The sequence below is a fragment of the Antechinus flavipes genome, chromosome 1 (assembly GCF_016432865.1).
Source record: "Antechinus flavipes isolate AdamAnt ecotype Samford, QLD, Australia chromosome 1, AdamAnt_v2, whole genome shotgun sequence".
NCBI classification, from domain to species: domain Eukaryota; kingdom Metazoa; phylum Chordata; class Mammalia; order Dasyuromorphia; family Dasyuridae; genus Antechinus; species Antechinus flavipes.
Window position 1 is genome coordinate 60,761,145 of NC_067398.1, and position 15,784 is coordinate 60,776,928.

The 15,784-nt window shown below is 39.0% G+C and overlaps 1 protein-coding gene across 1 annotated transcript in view; it reads left to right on the plus strand.

Annotated features, from left to right (window-relative positions):
• The window catches only part of FBLN2 (fibulin 2), a 151,959-nt gene that overhangs the window by 128,684 nt on the left and 7,491 nt on the right, over nucleotides 1-15,784 (plus strand). The window contains exons 11-16 of the mRNA XM_051983792.1: nucleotides 132-275; nucleotides 698-826; nucleotides 2,090-2,215; nucleotides 3,626-3,742; nucleotides 11,875-12,003; nucleotides 15,059-15,182. Coding sequence (XP_051839752.1) covers nucleotides 132-275; nucleotides 698-826; nucleotides 2,090-2,215; nucleotides 3,626-3,742; nucleotides 11,875-12,003; nucleotides 15,059-15,182 — 769 coding nt within the window. The remainder of the gene's footprint in view (nucleotides 1-131; nucleotides 276-697; nucleotides 827-2,089; nucleotides 2,216-3,625; nucleotides 3,743-11,874; nucleotides 12,004-15,058; nucleotides 15,183-15,784) is intronic.

The following is a 15,784-nucleotide window of genomic DNA, read 5'->3' on the forward strand; positions in this document are numbered from 1 at the left end:
TGGAATTGCATTCCAAGATCCTTTCTATGTCTGGCATTCTGTGAGTTTAGGATTCTTGGGATTAAAGCAAGACAACCAGCAAAGAGACAAATTAAAAATTGATGCAAAATATTCTGTTTTTTCTCTTTCAGACATTAATGAATGCACTTCTCTTCCTGAGCCATGTAAGCCTGGATTCAATTGCATCAATACTGTTGGGTCCTACACTTGTCAAAGAAACCAGCTTCTATGTACCCGGGGTTACCATTCTAGTGAGGATGGATCCAAGTGTGTAGGTAAGAAGCAGCCTTGCTTATATACTCACCTACCTATGGGCAGTAAGTATAGGATGTATAGTGTTGGCAAGAAAATCAGAAATCTTGGGAAAGGAGATAGTGTGATATAGTGAAGGAACACTGGACAGGGAGACAAGAAGCTAGGTTGGCTACATGAATAGGAAACAGTGAACAAGTCACTTCCCTTCTTTAGTGTCTTCCTTTCCCTCTCTTTAAAATTAAGGGCTTGCACCAGATAATCACTAAAGTTTGAGTCTTAGTCCAAACCCATCAAGACCATGAAGAATGTCCTAGATTAAGCAGGAGACAGAAGGGAAATATTTGAATATCTGTTCCTTAATTTGATCAGAACAAAAGCAAGTAACACACTCCTGACTGGTAATGTCTGCCTCTGACCCATCCCCTGGGATTTGCTTTTCTAGATGTTGATGAATGTGAGACAGGTGTTCACCGCTGTGGAGAGGGACAGGTGTGCCACAATCTTCCTGGGACTTACCGCTGTGACTGCAAGATGGGCTATCAATATGATGCTTTCAGCAGAGCCTGTGTAGGTATGTGAGATTCCAGAGAGCCACCTTCCTCCTTATCCATACCTACTCTCCTCCTGTGATACCATGGAGCTCTCATACCTATATAGTGGGGAATGGAACAGTGCCTGGTTCCCTTGAGAAAATGGTATTATTGTGTGATCTAATGGAAAGAACTCTGTGTGGTGGGAAATCAGGAGCCTTGGGTTTTAATCTTGTACTAATTCGTATCTATGTAACATTGGGTAAGTCTTTTCTTTCTGGTTCTCAGTTTCTCCATCTGTAATGTGAGGGGATTGGACTATATGCTATCAAAACTATCTCTTAGGTCCAAAAATTATTAGTTTAAATTATCTGGGAAATGGTTTCATTTGTCATAACTCACCATCTACACTCAGGAATGGTTAATAGACTAATTCACCAATCTTCATCCTTTCCAGCTTTGCTGAATAGAAAAGCAGCATGACTTAGTGGAGAGAAAGAAAGCTAACATTTATACAGAGCTTTAAAATTTGAAAAGTGCTTTTGTAAATATGTTAGTTTATTTGAGAGCATAAGATTAGAAATTGAGAGACGTGTTGAAGTCTCTTTCAACTCACTCATTTCCAGATGAGAAAGCTGAGGTTCAGAGAAGGGAAGTGAATTGCCCAATACACAGCTAGTAAAGAGTAGAACTGATAATCTAATGGAAATCTTTCTATTCTGGATCCAGTTAGTGCTCCTTGTATTGTGCTCTACATTTCTCTATTGCTCCCTCTCTCTTCCTATCTCTGTCTCTGTCCACCTCTGTGTGTGTATGTGTGTGTCTCTGTGTCTTTCTCTGTCTTTCTGTTTGTCTCCCTCTCTTTCTCTCTCCTGTCTCTCTCCCCCCTCTCACATATCCATTAGTCTATTATATATTATATATTCTATCTTTTCATCTTTCCATCCATCATTTATCAATTTTTCCATCTTCCCATTCATCATCTATTTATCCATTCATCTTTCCATTCACCCATCTATCTATCTATCTATCGTCTACATAGTCAATAAACAGTCAATCCCAAAATCAGATAGGTCTGATCCAGATTCAAATTGGCTGTGTGACCTCAACTTCTCAGTGCTTTATAAATTGCAGAGAAATTGCCAACTTGCCTTGGCAAAGTGAGTATCCTCACTCAGAACTTCCTTACACCTATAAAACTATGTATCTAATTCCTAATCCTGTTCCTGTCTTCCCATCTGCTCACTCTCTCACGTCTCCCAGTCTCACCGAGTCTGTCTGTTTTTCCTTGGCTTGGCCTACAGATGTAAATGAGTGTTGGAGCTATCCAGGACGCCTGTGCCAACACGCCTGTGAAAACACCCCTGGTTCCTACCGTTGCTCCTGCTCCTCCGGCTTCCAATTGGCCTTCGATGGAAAGCATTGTGAAGGTACCCATAACCTCTTATTTCTCCCTCCAGTCTTTGTGTGCACCTGGACAAAGGGCATAAGGATGCAGCTTTTCAATCAAGCCATAAGTCAATCAACAAGCATTCATTAAGCACTTACTGTGTGCCAGCTCCCTGTGCTAAACCCTGAAGATAAAAAGAAAGACAAAAGTAGTCTTTTCCATTAAGGAATTCACATTTCAAAGGGGATATACTTGTAATTAGGATAGAGAATAGTAATAATAATAAGGATCTGCTTATTTTTCCTTGAGATATAAGAGTAAAGTCATATCTGTGCCTGTGCTGAGGGATAGAATCTGGACTCCACATATTCATTCATTCCTAGCTCCTCTCTTCTGCTAAGAAGTATAATGCTGTGAAATGGGAAAAAAACCTCATAGTCCCCATCCCCTTGCCTGGGTCAGCAAGAAGGACTGGCCAATACTTGGGACATAATCCCTTTGTATAAAAAGGGAGAGGTTGCCAGACTCAGAAATACCACTCTAAACTCAGTTTTAATCCCATATCACTGAGGTCTTTACAACACAGACTTCAGACCTAAAGCTCCCAGCCCATTTGTTCACCGAAGTTGACTTTGATAGAATGAAACTATTATTTCATAGCAATGAAATGCTATGGCAATTTCATAGGAAATGCAAGCATTGAACTGTAGTTAGGATTACATTGGAAATAGCACTGGACTAGGTTTCCTGCCTTGACCACTAAAAAGCTGTGTGACCTTAACTATTCCCGTCTCTGAGCCTGTTTTCTTCTGTAAAATGAAGGGAAAGGATATGGTATGTTAAAAGAACACTGGTTGGGTATTGAGTCCCATCTCTAGCCTTAATTAAGGCAAGTAACCTCCCAATTTTGAGCGACAAGGCTTCTCATCTAAAGGTTTCAATAACATCTGGACTACTGTCCTCGCAGGGTCATTGTAAACAATCTTTGTAAACCTTAAAGCTGATAAAAATGTATGTTGTTATTAACAATCGGTTCTCCTTTTCCACTGTGAAAACCAGTGCTTTTTCAGAATGTGTCAAAGTGACATTGGGTTAGAATCTTGTCAATCAATAAGCATTTATTAAATACCTATTTTGTGTCAATCAAGCACCTACATGTATTAAGTACTTACTAAGTGTCAGCCAAGTACTGCCTTTAAGTACCTACTATGTGTTAGCTAAGTACTTATATTTATTAAGTACCCACTATTAAGCCCCACAGAATCAAAAGATAATGCCTGCCCTCAAGGAGCTCACAATCTAAAGGAGGAGACAACAAGCAAACAAAATGATAATGATATCTACCAGTTAAATAGGAAGTGAAGAACAGCCCCAGGATCTGTTTTTTCTCTGCTGAATCTGTAACCTGTTGGTAAGAGCTGTCGCTGGCTTCCTCCCCTTTCTGCTGCAGATGTGAACGAGTGTGAAAACAACCCTTGCAGCCAGGAATGCGCCAACGTCTATGGCTCCTACCAGTGCTACTGCCGGCAAGGCTACCAGCTTGCAGAGGATGGGCATGCATGTAAAGGTAGGCTGTGTATTCAGGGAACAGTGGCAAAGTGCCCCATGGCCACCCGTCTTTAGGGCCCCTTTCCCTTTTCTGTGCCACTTTTCCCTTTTATCACTTTCCTCCATGTTCCACTGGAACATGAGGCAGTTTTAGCACTCTCAGCAAGCTAAGACTTCTTATTACAATAAAACTTCATTTTAAAATGTAAAAATCATTCTTACTTCTTGAGCCAGATAAAAGAAGGGCTAAATCCTTGATCTAAATCTGCTGAGTGGTTCAGCACAACGTAAGGGAGATTTCTAATCTGTGTTCAGACCCTGACTCTGGTTTTCATCAATGGTATCATCTGTGACAAATAACTACAGGTCTTTGAACCTCAGTTTCTCCATCTGGAATATGGGTAAGGGAGGGCAATTGGAATGGATGGACCTCAGGTCTAAATTCTGTAAAATCTCATAGAAGCAGGAAATGGAGCGGATCCCTAAAGTCATCTGGTATATCCTCTTCCTTATTCACCCAATAGGTGATCATCCTATATGCAAACGTTTGTGTTCCCTCTATTCTTTAAAGATGTAGGAAAGATGAAATGAAATTGAAAAGTAAATAAGGCCAGATTTGAAGCACTTAGGTGCTACAAATGTGGCCTTACTACTTGAATGATCCTGGGCAAGTTGCTTAATCTTTTTTTTTTTTTTTTTTTTTTATAAATTTTTTTATTTAATAATTACATTATATTTACACTCATTTCTGTTCCGATTTTTTTTTTCCCCTCCCTCCCTCCACCCCCTCCCCTAGATGGCAAGCAGTCCTTTATATGTTGGATATGTTGCAGTATATCCTAGATACAATATATGTTTGCAGAACCGAACAGTTCTCTTGTTGCGTAGGGAGAATTGGATTCAGAAGGTATAAATAATCCGGGAAGAGAAACAAAAATGCAGATAGTTCACATTCGTTTCCCAGTGTTCTTTCTTTGGGTGTAGCTGCTTTTGTCCGTCATTTATCAATTGAAACTCAGGTCTCTTTGTCAAAGAAATCCACTTCCATCAAAATATGTCCTCATACAATATCGTTGTCGAAGTGTATAATGATCTCCTGGTTCTGCTCATTTCACTTAGCATCAGTTCATGTAGGTCTCTCCAAGCCTCTCTGTATTCATCCTGCTGGTCATTTCTTACAGAACAATAATATTCCATAACATTCATATACCACAATTTACCCAGCCATTCTCCAATTGATGGGCATCCATTCATTTTCCAGTTTCTAGCCACTACAAACAGGGCTGCTACAAACATTTTGGCACATACAGGTCCCTTTCCCTTCTTTAGTATTTCTTTGGGATATAAGCCCAATAGAAACACTGCTGGATCAAAGGATATGCACATTTTGATAATTTTTTGGGCATAATTCCAGATTGCTCTCCAGAATGGTTGGATTCGTTCACAACTCCACCAACAATGCATTAGTGTCCCAGTTTTCCCGCATCCCCTCCAACATTCATCATTATTTTTTCCTGTCATCTTAGCCAATCTGACAGGTGTGTAGTGGTATCTCAGAGTTGTCTTAATTTGCATTTCTCTGATCAATAATGATTTGGAACACTCTTTCATATGAGTGGTAATAGTTTCAATCTCATCCTCTGAAAATTGTCTGTTCATATCCTTTGACCATTTATCAATTGGAGAATGGCTTGATTTCTTATAAATTTGAGTCAGTTCTCTATATATTTTGGAAATGAGGCCTTTATCAGAACCTTTAACTGTGAAAATGTTTTCCCAGTTTGTTGCTTCCCTTCTAATCTTGTTTGCATTAGTTTTATTTGTACAAAGGCTTTTTAATTTGATGTAATCGAAATTTTCTATTCTGTGATCAGTAATGGTCTCTAGTTCATCTTTGGTCACAAATTTCTTTCTCCTCCACAAGTCTGAGAGATAAACTATTCTATGTTCCTCTAATTTATTTATAGTCTCGTTCTTTATGCCTAGGTCATAGACCCATTTTGATCTTATCTTGGTATATGGTGTTAAGTGTGGGTCCATGCCTAATTTCTGCCATACTAATTTCCAATTATCCCAGCAGTTTTTATCAAATATTGAATTCTTTTCCCAGAAGTTAGGGGCTTTGGGTTTGTCAAACACTAGATTGCTATAGTTGACTATTCTGTCTTGTGAGCCTAGCCTTTTCCACTGATCCACTAATCTATTTCTTAGCCAATACCAAATGGTTTTGGTGACTGCTGCTTTATAATATAATTTTAGATCAGGTACAGCTAGGCCACCTTCATTTGATTTTTTTTTCATTAATTCCCTTGAGATTCTCGACTTTTTATTGTTCCATATGAATTTTGTTGTTATTTTTTCTAGATCAATAAAATATTTTCTTGGAAGTCTGATTGGTATAGCACTAAATAAATAGATTAGTTTAGGGAGTATTGTCATCTTTATTATGTTCGCTCGGCCGATCCAAGAGCACTTAATATTTTTCCAATTATTTAAGTCTGACTTTATTTGTGTGGAGACTTTTTTATAATTTTGCTCATATAATTCCTGACTTTCCTTTGGTAGATAGATTCCCAAATATTTTATGGTATCAACAGTTATTCTGAATGGAATTTCTCTTTGTATCTCTTGCTGTTGGGTTTTGTTGGTGATGTATAAAAATGCTGAGGATTTATGGGGATTTATTTTGTAGCCAGCTACTTTGCTAAAATTATGAATTATTTCCAATAGCTTTTTGGTAGAATCTCTGGGGTTCTCTAGGTATACCATCATATCATCTGCAAAGAGTGATAGTTTGGTTTCCTCATTGCCTACTCTAATTCCTTTTATATCTTTCTCGACTCTTATTGCCGAGGCTAGTGTTTCTAATACGATATTAAATAATAATGGTGATAGTGGGCAACCTTGCTTCACTCCAGATCTTACTGGGAAAGGTTCCAGTTTTTCCCCATTGCATATGATGCTTACTGATGGTTTTAAATATATGCTCCTGACTATTTTAAGGAAAAGTCCATTTATTCCTATGCTCTCAAGTGTTTTTATTAGGAATGGATGTTGGATTTTATCAAATGCTTTTTCTGCATCTATTGAGATGATCATGTGGTTTTTGTTTGTTTGGTTATTGATATAGTCAATTATGTTAATAGTTTTCCTAATATTGAACCAGCCCTGCATTCCTGGTATAAATCCTACTTGGTCATAGTGTATTATCCTGGTGACAATTTTCTGTAATCTTTTTGCTAATATTTTATTTAAGATTTTAGCATCAATATTCATTAGGGAGATTGGTCTATAATTTTCTTTCTCTGTTTTCAGCCTACCTGGTTTAGGTATCAGTACCATATCTGTGTCATAAAAGGAGTTTGGTAGGACTCCTTCAATCCCTATTTTTTCAAATAGTTTATATAACATTGGAGTTAATTGTTCTTTAAATGTTTGGTAGAATTCACATGTAAATCCATCTGGTCCTGGGGATTTTTTCTTAGGGAGTTGATTGATAGTTTGTTCTATTTCTTTTTCTGAGATGGGACTGTTTAGGATATTTACTTCTTCCTCTGTTAGTTTGGGCAAGCTGTATTTTTGGAGGTATTTTTCTATTTCATTTAAGTTGTCGAATTTATTGGCATAAAGTTGGGCAAAGTAACTCCTAATTATTGCTCTAATTTCCTCTTCGTTAGTGGTGAGTTCTCCCTTTTCATTTTTAAGACTAACAATTTGATTTTCCTCTTTCCTTTTTTTAATCAGATTTACTAAGGGTTTGTCTATTTTGTTGGTTTTTTCATAGAACCAACTCTTAGTTTTATTAATCAATTCAATAGTTTTTTTACTTTCAATTTTATTGATCTCACCTTTTACTTTTAGAATTTCAAGTTTAGTGTTTGACTGGGGGTTTTTAATTTGTTCCTTTTCTAGCATTTTTAATTGCAAACCCAATTCATTGACCTTCTCTTTCTCTATTTTATACAAATAGGCCTCTAGAGATATGAAATTTCCCCTTATTACCGCTTTGGCTGCATCCCATACATTTTGGTATGATGTCTCATTATTATCGTTTTCTTGGGTGAAGTTATTAATTATGTCTATGATTTGCTGTTTTACCCAATCGTTCTTTAGTATGAGATTATTTAGTTTCCAATTATTTTTTGGTCTACTTCCCCCTGCTTTTTTGTTGAATGTAATTTTCATTGCATCGTGGTCTGAAAAGGATGCATTTACTATTTCTGCCTTACTACATTTGAGTTTGAGGTTTTTATGTCCTAATATATGGTCAATTTTTGTATAGGTTCCATGAACTGCTGAAAAGAAAGTGTATTCCCTTCTGTCTCCATTACATTTTCTCCAGAGATCTATCATATCTAGCTTTTCTAGTATTCTGTTTACCTCTTTGACTTCTTTCTTATTTATTTTCTGGTTTGATTTATCTAATTCTGAGAGTGCAAGGTTAAGATCTCCCACTATTATAGTTTTACTGTCTATTTCTTCTTGCAGCTCTCTTAGTTTCTCTTTTAAGAATTTAGATGCTACCCCACTTGGTGCATATATGTTTAATATAGATAGTGCTTCATTATCCATGCTACCCTTTAGCAAGATATAGTGTCCTTCCTTATCTCTTTTAATTAGGTCAATTTTTGCTTTAGCTTGATCTGAGATCAGGATGGCTACCCCTGCTTTTTTGACTTCACCTGAAGCATAGTAGATTTTGCTCCAACCTTTTACCTTTAACCTGCATGTATCTCCCCGCTTCAGGTGTGTTTCCTGTAAACAACATATTGTAGGATTCTGGCTTTTAATCCATTCTGCTAACCGCTTCCTCTTTATGGGGGAGTTTACCCCGTTCACGTTTATGGTTAGAATGACCAATTCTGTATTACTTGCCATCTTGTTAACCCCGGTTTATGCTTTCCTCCCTTCTTTCCCCTTTCCCCCCCTTCCAAGTAATAAGCTTGTGAGCACCCCTTGCTTCTCACAGCCCTCCCTTTTTAGTGTCCCTCCCCCCGCCTTAGAGTTCCTCCCCCTATCTTACCCCTTTCCCTCCCAGTTCCCGTATTCCCTTCCGCTTAGCTTATTCCTTCCCTTTCCACTTTTCCCTTCTCACTTTTCAATGAGATGGGAGAGGTTTCACCATAGATTGAATATGTCTTAAGATTTTTCACTTAAAGCCAATTCTGAAGGCAGTAAGATACCCACTATATTCATCCCCCTCCATTCTTTCTCTCAGATATAATAGGTTTCCTATGCCTCTTCATGAGATGTACTACCCCCACTTTACCCTTTTTCTGGTACAATGTCCTTTCCACATCAATTTCTAGAACAAGGTATACATGTATTCTTTATACATATATATAGTCAAAATATAGTTCCCAAGATTAATCTTTACCTTTTTAGATTTCTCTTGAGTTCTATATTTGTAGATCAAACTTTTTGTTAAGTTCTGGTTTTTTCATCAGAAATAGATGAAATTCGCTTACTTCGTTGAATGTCCATCTTCTTCCCTGGAAAAAGATGCTCATTCTTGCTGGGTAAGTTATTTTTGGTTGCATACCAAGTTCCTTAGCCTTTCGGAATATCATATTCCAGGCCCTTCGATCTTTTAATGTGGATGCTGCCAGATCCTGGGTGATCCTTATTGTGGCTCCTTGATACTTGAATTGGGTTTTTCTAGCCGCTTGCAATATTTTTTCTTTCACCTGAGGGTTCTGGCATTTGGCCACTATATTCCTTGGTGTTTTGATTTTAGGATCCCTTTCAGTGGGTGATCGATGAATCCTTTCAATGTTTATTTTTTCCTCTGTTCCTATGACTTCTGGGCAGTTCTCTTTGATGATTTCCTGGAAGACAGTGTCCAGGCTCTTTTTTTCATCATGTTTTTCTGGGAGTCCAATGATTCTCAGATTGTCTCTCCTGGATCTGTTTTCCAGGTCTGTTGTCTTCCCCAGAAGGTATTTCACATTTTTCTCCATTGTTTGATTTTTTTGGATTTGCTTGACTGATTCTTCTTGTCTCCTCGAGTCATTCAATTCCACTTGTTCAATTCTGATTTTCAGTGAAGTATTCTCTTCACTCACTTTTTTAAAATCTTTCTCTAATTGTCCAATTGAGTTCTTTTGTTCTGTGGAATTTTTTTCCATTTCGCCAATTTTGTTTTTTAGAGAGCTGTTTTCTGTTTCCAGTTCACTAATCCTATTTTTCAAGGATTTTACTTCTTTATCCACTCTCTCTTTAACTGACTTCTCCAGGCTCTTTTCCCATTTTTCTTCTAGCTCCCTTGTGAGAGCCTTTTTAATCACTTCTATGAGGTTCATCTGTGCTGAGGAACAGATGATTTCCTCCTTTGGGGAATCACCTGGGGACTGCCTGTTTTTAGTCTCCTCAGGATTTAGAGTCTGCTCTCTATCTGTATAGAAGCTGTCAAGGGTTAAAGTCCTCTTCAGCTTCTTGCTCATTCTGTCTATTAATCAGAGATAAACTACCAAAGAAAAACAGAAAAAACTGGAGTCTTTCTTTGGGGGGGGGCTGGGTGTGTTATCGAGCTTCCTCTACAGACTGCAGGTGGCAGCAGTGAGGCACTAGCAGGACTGTGCTGCGCCTGCGCTCTGAGATCCCAAAGCGTGCTGAGTCACTGAGGGGGGGGAAGGGGGGGGGGCCAGGTCCTGAGAGAGTCCAGCTGTTTGCGGTTGTATTCTTCAGCCCCGGTGTTTTTAGCTTCTCTGCTGGGCTGTTGACTTGCTGCAGGTTCCAAACCTGTAGCAAAGCTCTCCCCGCAGAGACGGCTACGATCACTCCCCACCCCCTCTCAGCTCTGCTCCCGTGCTCTCACTGCCGCTGCCCTCAGCCTGCGCCCGATCTAAAACCGCCCCAGCCCTCCAGTAAAGACAGACCTTTCTTGGCGGATCTCAAGGATGGCTTCTCTTGGTAACTATTTGTGGGTTTTTTTCAGTCAAGCATTGATTCAGAGGCTTGTAATGAAGTGGATAGTGAGAGAAAGCGCGGAGCTTATGCAACTGTGAGCCTCCTCTCCGCCATCTTAACCGGAAGTCAAGTTGCTTAATCTTGTTTGCCTCAGTTTCTTCATCTGCAAAATTAGGTGGAAAAAGACATGGGAAACCAATACAGTATCTTTGCCAAGAACACCTCCCCCTCCCCCCACAAAGGGTCATAATGAATCAGAAATGACTGAAAATGACTGAACAGTGAAAAGGGTCATATTTAGATTCTCAGCCCTTAGTTTCAATTCTGGCCTTATCACTTAGTAGCAGTATAATGATAGGCAAATTTCTTATCATCTCTGAATTGTAATTTCCTCCTTTATCAAATATGCACAAAAATATTGGATCTAGAAAGATATTATAGTTATATAAACATACACAAAATATGTATACAAAAATACAAACAAAAAATTTTTGGAAAGGGATATCACTTTATCAAACCCTCCTATAATCTATCTCTTTAAGATTTTTCTTATAAATTAATTCTAATTAAAGTATTCTTGACTATTAGTGGCTGAATGTATTTCTGTGCCAGCGGACTTTGTGTTTTAGCATTGGCCTTCTGAAAATGAAATGTTTCACCTCCTCCAAAGGAATGGATCTCTGATAGAGTTTTACACACCAGAATGAAGCAAGGAGGTTACTATGCTAGACCTAAAAAGTTCACTGTTAATGGTGGCTGCCTATTCTAGGTGGTCCTTTGGATAGAGTGCTGGGCTTGGAATCAGGGAGACCTAACTTCAAACCTAGTCTTAAACAGCTGTGTGACATTGGGTAAATCACTTAATCCTTGCCTCAGTTTTCTTTGTAAAATGGGGATAATAATAATAACCTTCCTCCCAAGATTATTGTGAAGATTAAATGAGATAATATTTGTATAGAGTTTCTAAACCAAAAATACTATAGAAATACTAATTATTAATTAACCATTATAAATTATTATAATTTACTTAATTAACAATAATTTTTAACAATTATTTAACAATAGACTTTTACAATTAATGATAAAAACAGGTTATGGTTTTAAACATTGGACTGTTAGAAGTACAAAATGACATAGTGGAATGGGATGTTCTTGGGATTCAGAGGGGAAGCAAAGGTAGATATATCTATGGATGACTCCTCATGCTCCCTGCTAAATGTGGCTTTCAAATCTTTTTCTCAGACATTGATGAGTGTACCCAAAGTGCTGGCATGCTCTGTACCTTCCGTTGCCTCAATGTCCCTGGCAGTTACCAATGTGCTTGTCCTGAGCAGGGCTATACCATGATGGCCAATGGCCGGACCTGCAGAGGTGAGTAAGAGGCTAAAACACCTCCCTTCCAGGGAGAGGAATCAGGGGTCCCTAGCAGGCAGAGGATACTTCTGGTTAGTACTGTTGTGACCAAAGGTAGTTTCCCACTTAATTATTTCCTGTGCCCATACCTGTGCCAATCATGGCCAGTAAAATAGGAGAAGGAAAAAAAGTAGTGCTTCTTATTCTCTCCTCCTCTGAGACCTAGATCTTGTTTTTTGAAGAATAGCAAAGGGGTTAATGTGGGTATGGAACAAAACAGCCCATTGTGCTCAAACTTCCTATTCTGTGGACTCTGGGATCTGACACTCCTATGGGCAAACCTCTTCTTGAAGGGCATATCAAAGGGGATGTCACTATACTGTTTAGCATCAAATGATCCAGGAAGCATCAAAGCCCTTCATCTTGGACTTCCTAGAGGGAAGCTTTGGGAAAGTTAAGTTTCTTGTGAACACCACCAGATTTAAGTGCAAGCATGCTAGGGTCTCTGTTTCATGGGAGGAATTATTACTTCTTCTATCATAATCTTCTTCATCTAGCTGATGGATGACTTCCAGAAATAGTTTGAAGACCAGAAGAATACATCTGGAGCTTAAACACACAGCCAGGGAGAAATGGCTTTGACTTTGGTTCCTAGTTTGGCAATTCAATAATGTAACAGTCACAGAAACCACCAAGCCCCTGAAGGAATAGATTTAAAAAGAAGTTGGGGTGGGGAGGGGAGGCAAAGTAATTAAGCCTCTCAAGACCTATTTCCTCTAAAAGAAAAGGATGAAATTCATTGATCTCCAAGTTTTCTCCCAGATTTAAGTTCCACAAACCTGAAAAGAGGGAGAAAATCCTAGTCATAAGTTTCTCATCTTGCCAAGGTTGCCCTCACCCCCTCTACTCCCTCTTCCTCTGCCAGGGAGCACATCAGGGTGCATTCTTTTCAGTCCCACTTAAGCTGTTACTTTTGACCTTCTTGACTTCATGGGAGAAGCAGAGGAAGCCTGTCAGAAACACTGGTGGATTGAACCTATTAATTCATTGCTGCTGACAGCATCTCTTTCCATCATAGCCCAGAAGAGATGGACGCTCCCTGTAGGTCTTTGTAAAACCTCAAGAAAAGCTGAGGGAGCCATATCTCAAGCTAAGCCCTGCCCTATCTGTGCCCTCATCTTTTCTTTCTTCCCCTTATGTTACTAATGGTATTTTCAGAGAAATGAGTTTTTTCTTTCCAAGAACTAATTTTCCCCTGCTATTCTTGCTCCACCTGACACTATAATAGCTCTGCAGTGGAAAGGGAGGGGATCACAGTTAGCCATTTGGGGTCAAAGCCCAAAACTTTCCACTTGTTGAGATAATAATGAAATTTACCCACTGCAGGTAAGTCGTCCAAGTGTCCCTCAGGGGAACAAAGTGGCCCCAGCTGTCCTAGTGTGAGTTCTTTGCCCTAAACTTGAGCTCTGAGGGACAGAGTTTTGCTGGATACAAATAATAAAAGGGTGGCCCCCAAGGCTAAGCATGATAAGAAACTGGATTAGGCATGGGCATCCCAATGTTTGGGTTCAAGTCTTGGTTCCTGTCCAGATACTTTCCATTTACTAGCTACAACAAATGAGATATGTACATTAAAGCACTTTGCAAATTTCAAATATTAAATAGATATCAGCTGTTGTTATTCTCAGTTTAGAATGAAGAAACTGAAGCTTTTAACTTGAGGAGTCTTAGTTAGCTAAATCACATTTCTGAGTCTCAGTTTCCTCTTCTCTGCAATGGGTTTCATAACAATAATGATGCTTAATATACATTTATGCTTTAAAGTTTGAAAAATCTATTTCTATATATCATTTCATTGTTATATATTATATATTACATTACATTACATTATATTTCATTTGCACCTCCTAAGAGCACCAGGGAGTAGTGCTTTGGAGTATTGGTATAAACTTTCTGAAGCCTATATATAAAGCCATTAAAGGTTCAGTATTCTCCTTTTACAAATGAGGAAACAGCAGTTGAGAGAAATTATATAATTTGCTTGTGGTCACACAGGAAGTAAGTGTATGAGGCAAGATTAGCTCTCCTGCTCTATGGAGTTATTGGGTCAGATAATGGAGTCCCTTTAGCACTCAAATAAGCAACATAATTCAATAGTTCTTGTGCAAGTACCAATCTGAGGACAAGACTCTCTGTCTGTTACGATATAGAACCAATAAAATAGACATTCATTCTTTGGCCCCTTCTAAGCCTACGGTATATAAGATATACCACACAGACACCACACAGATATGGATAGACAGACCAAGCAACTGGCAAATATTGACTGATGTCCACAATCACTGTCTCATGCTGAGCTGGAGGCTGGGTTTCAGACAGCCTGGGTTTGCAGCAAAGCCTTGCAAAAGTCTTTGCATTAAGTAGATCATTGAACTCTTAACTCCAGAAATAATGGGAAATGATGGGAAAGGTCAGTGCGGCCTGAGAGTGGCCAGTGTGTGTTTAAATTTATGATACTCAGATGAAATTGAATTACAGTTAACAGCCTGATGGCCCAGCTACAATTTGCAAATTACTCATAAAATCCAACTGTTAAATCCCTGGCTTCTCCATATAAGAGCTCTCTTTAATAGTGATATTAAAGAGTCTTGCCATCTGCTCCCGGTGCCAAGAATGCCGAGTCTCTATTTCATACCATGTCTTGTGACAGGCAGAGTAGATAAACTTAGGGAAAATCAGAGTTCAAGGCTGGCCTCTGACACTTGTTAGCAAAAATAGGTAAATCCCTTACTCTGGAAGTATGAATTGTCGATTGACATTGACAGAGGAGGTACCCACAATGATGAAAATCTCATATCTGATCAAGAATGTGTATGTTTGGGGAAAACTGCAGAGTAAGATTTTGACTTCTTTGGTTCCCTCAAAGAAATTCAGCATATTCGTGTCTATCCTGTGTAATTTTTTTTTCTTCTAGTCACTGCTCATATTTGGATCTCATATTTTAGCTTTCAATTCCCAGGTGTTCTTAATTCTCATGGTCCTTCCATCTCCTTCTCTTTGTGTTTTCTGGCAGATCTGGATGAATGCACTCTCGGCACTCACAACTGCTCGGCAGCCGAAACTTGTTACAACATCCAGGGTAGCTTCCGGTGCCTGCTGTTTGAGTGTCCACCAAACTACAGAAAAGTTTCAGACACGTAAGTGTCCTTGGCCTCCCCCAAGGAGAGTTAGAAACATGCCTTCTCTTTCTATTCAGAGGAATTCAAGGCCCTCCTCTGATCCAAGCAGAAGCTGTTTAATTAAGGTGGCCACTTCTCTTTAGTTGTTGCTTTAAACAGGGTTGGATGAATGGGTTGACTTGAAAAAAGTGACAAGGGATGGGACAGGACTTTAATCTCTAAAGAGAAGATCTGGGCTTTCTGCCCTTTCAAAAGTACCCAGTTACACTGCCCTAACTTTTTTCCTACTGTAGTTATCAAGGGACTCTATCCACATCTTTCCCTACCTGGAGCCTCATCACTCCTTATTTGGACCCCTTCCCCATTGACAATATTGAACCCTGTTTGGGTCTTGGAGGGGATGCTATGAACTCAAATATCCCAAAGGATAATTGCCTAGCTGACTTTCAGCCAAGTGCTAAGGTGGGAAACATGGAAGATAGAAGACAATGGAGCTGGTAAAGGTGGGATGGAAAGAAGAAATTGCCCCTTACTGATAGTCTCCACTAAAAGCTGTGCTTTCTGGGACACCCTTTGGCATGAAGAAATGTATAAGATAATAGCAATAGCTGGCAATGATT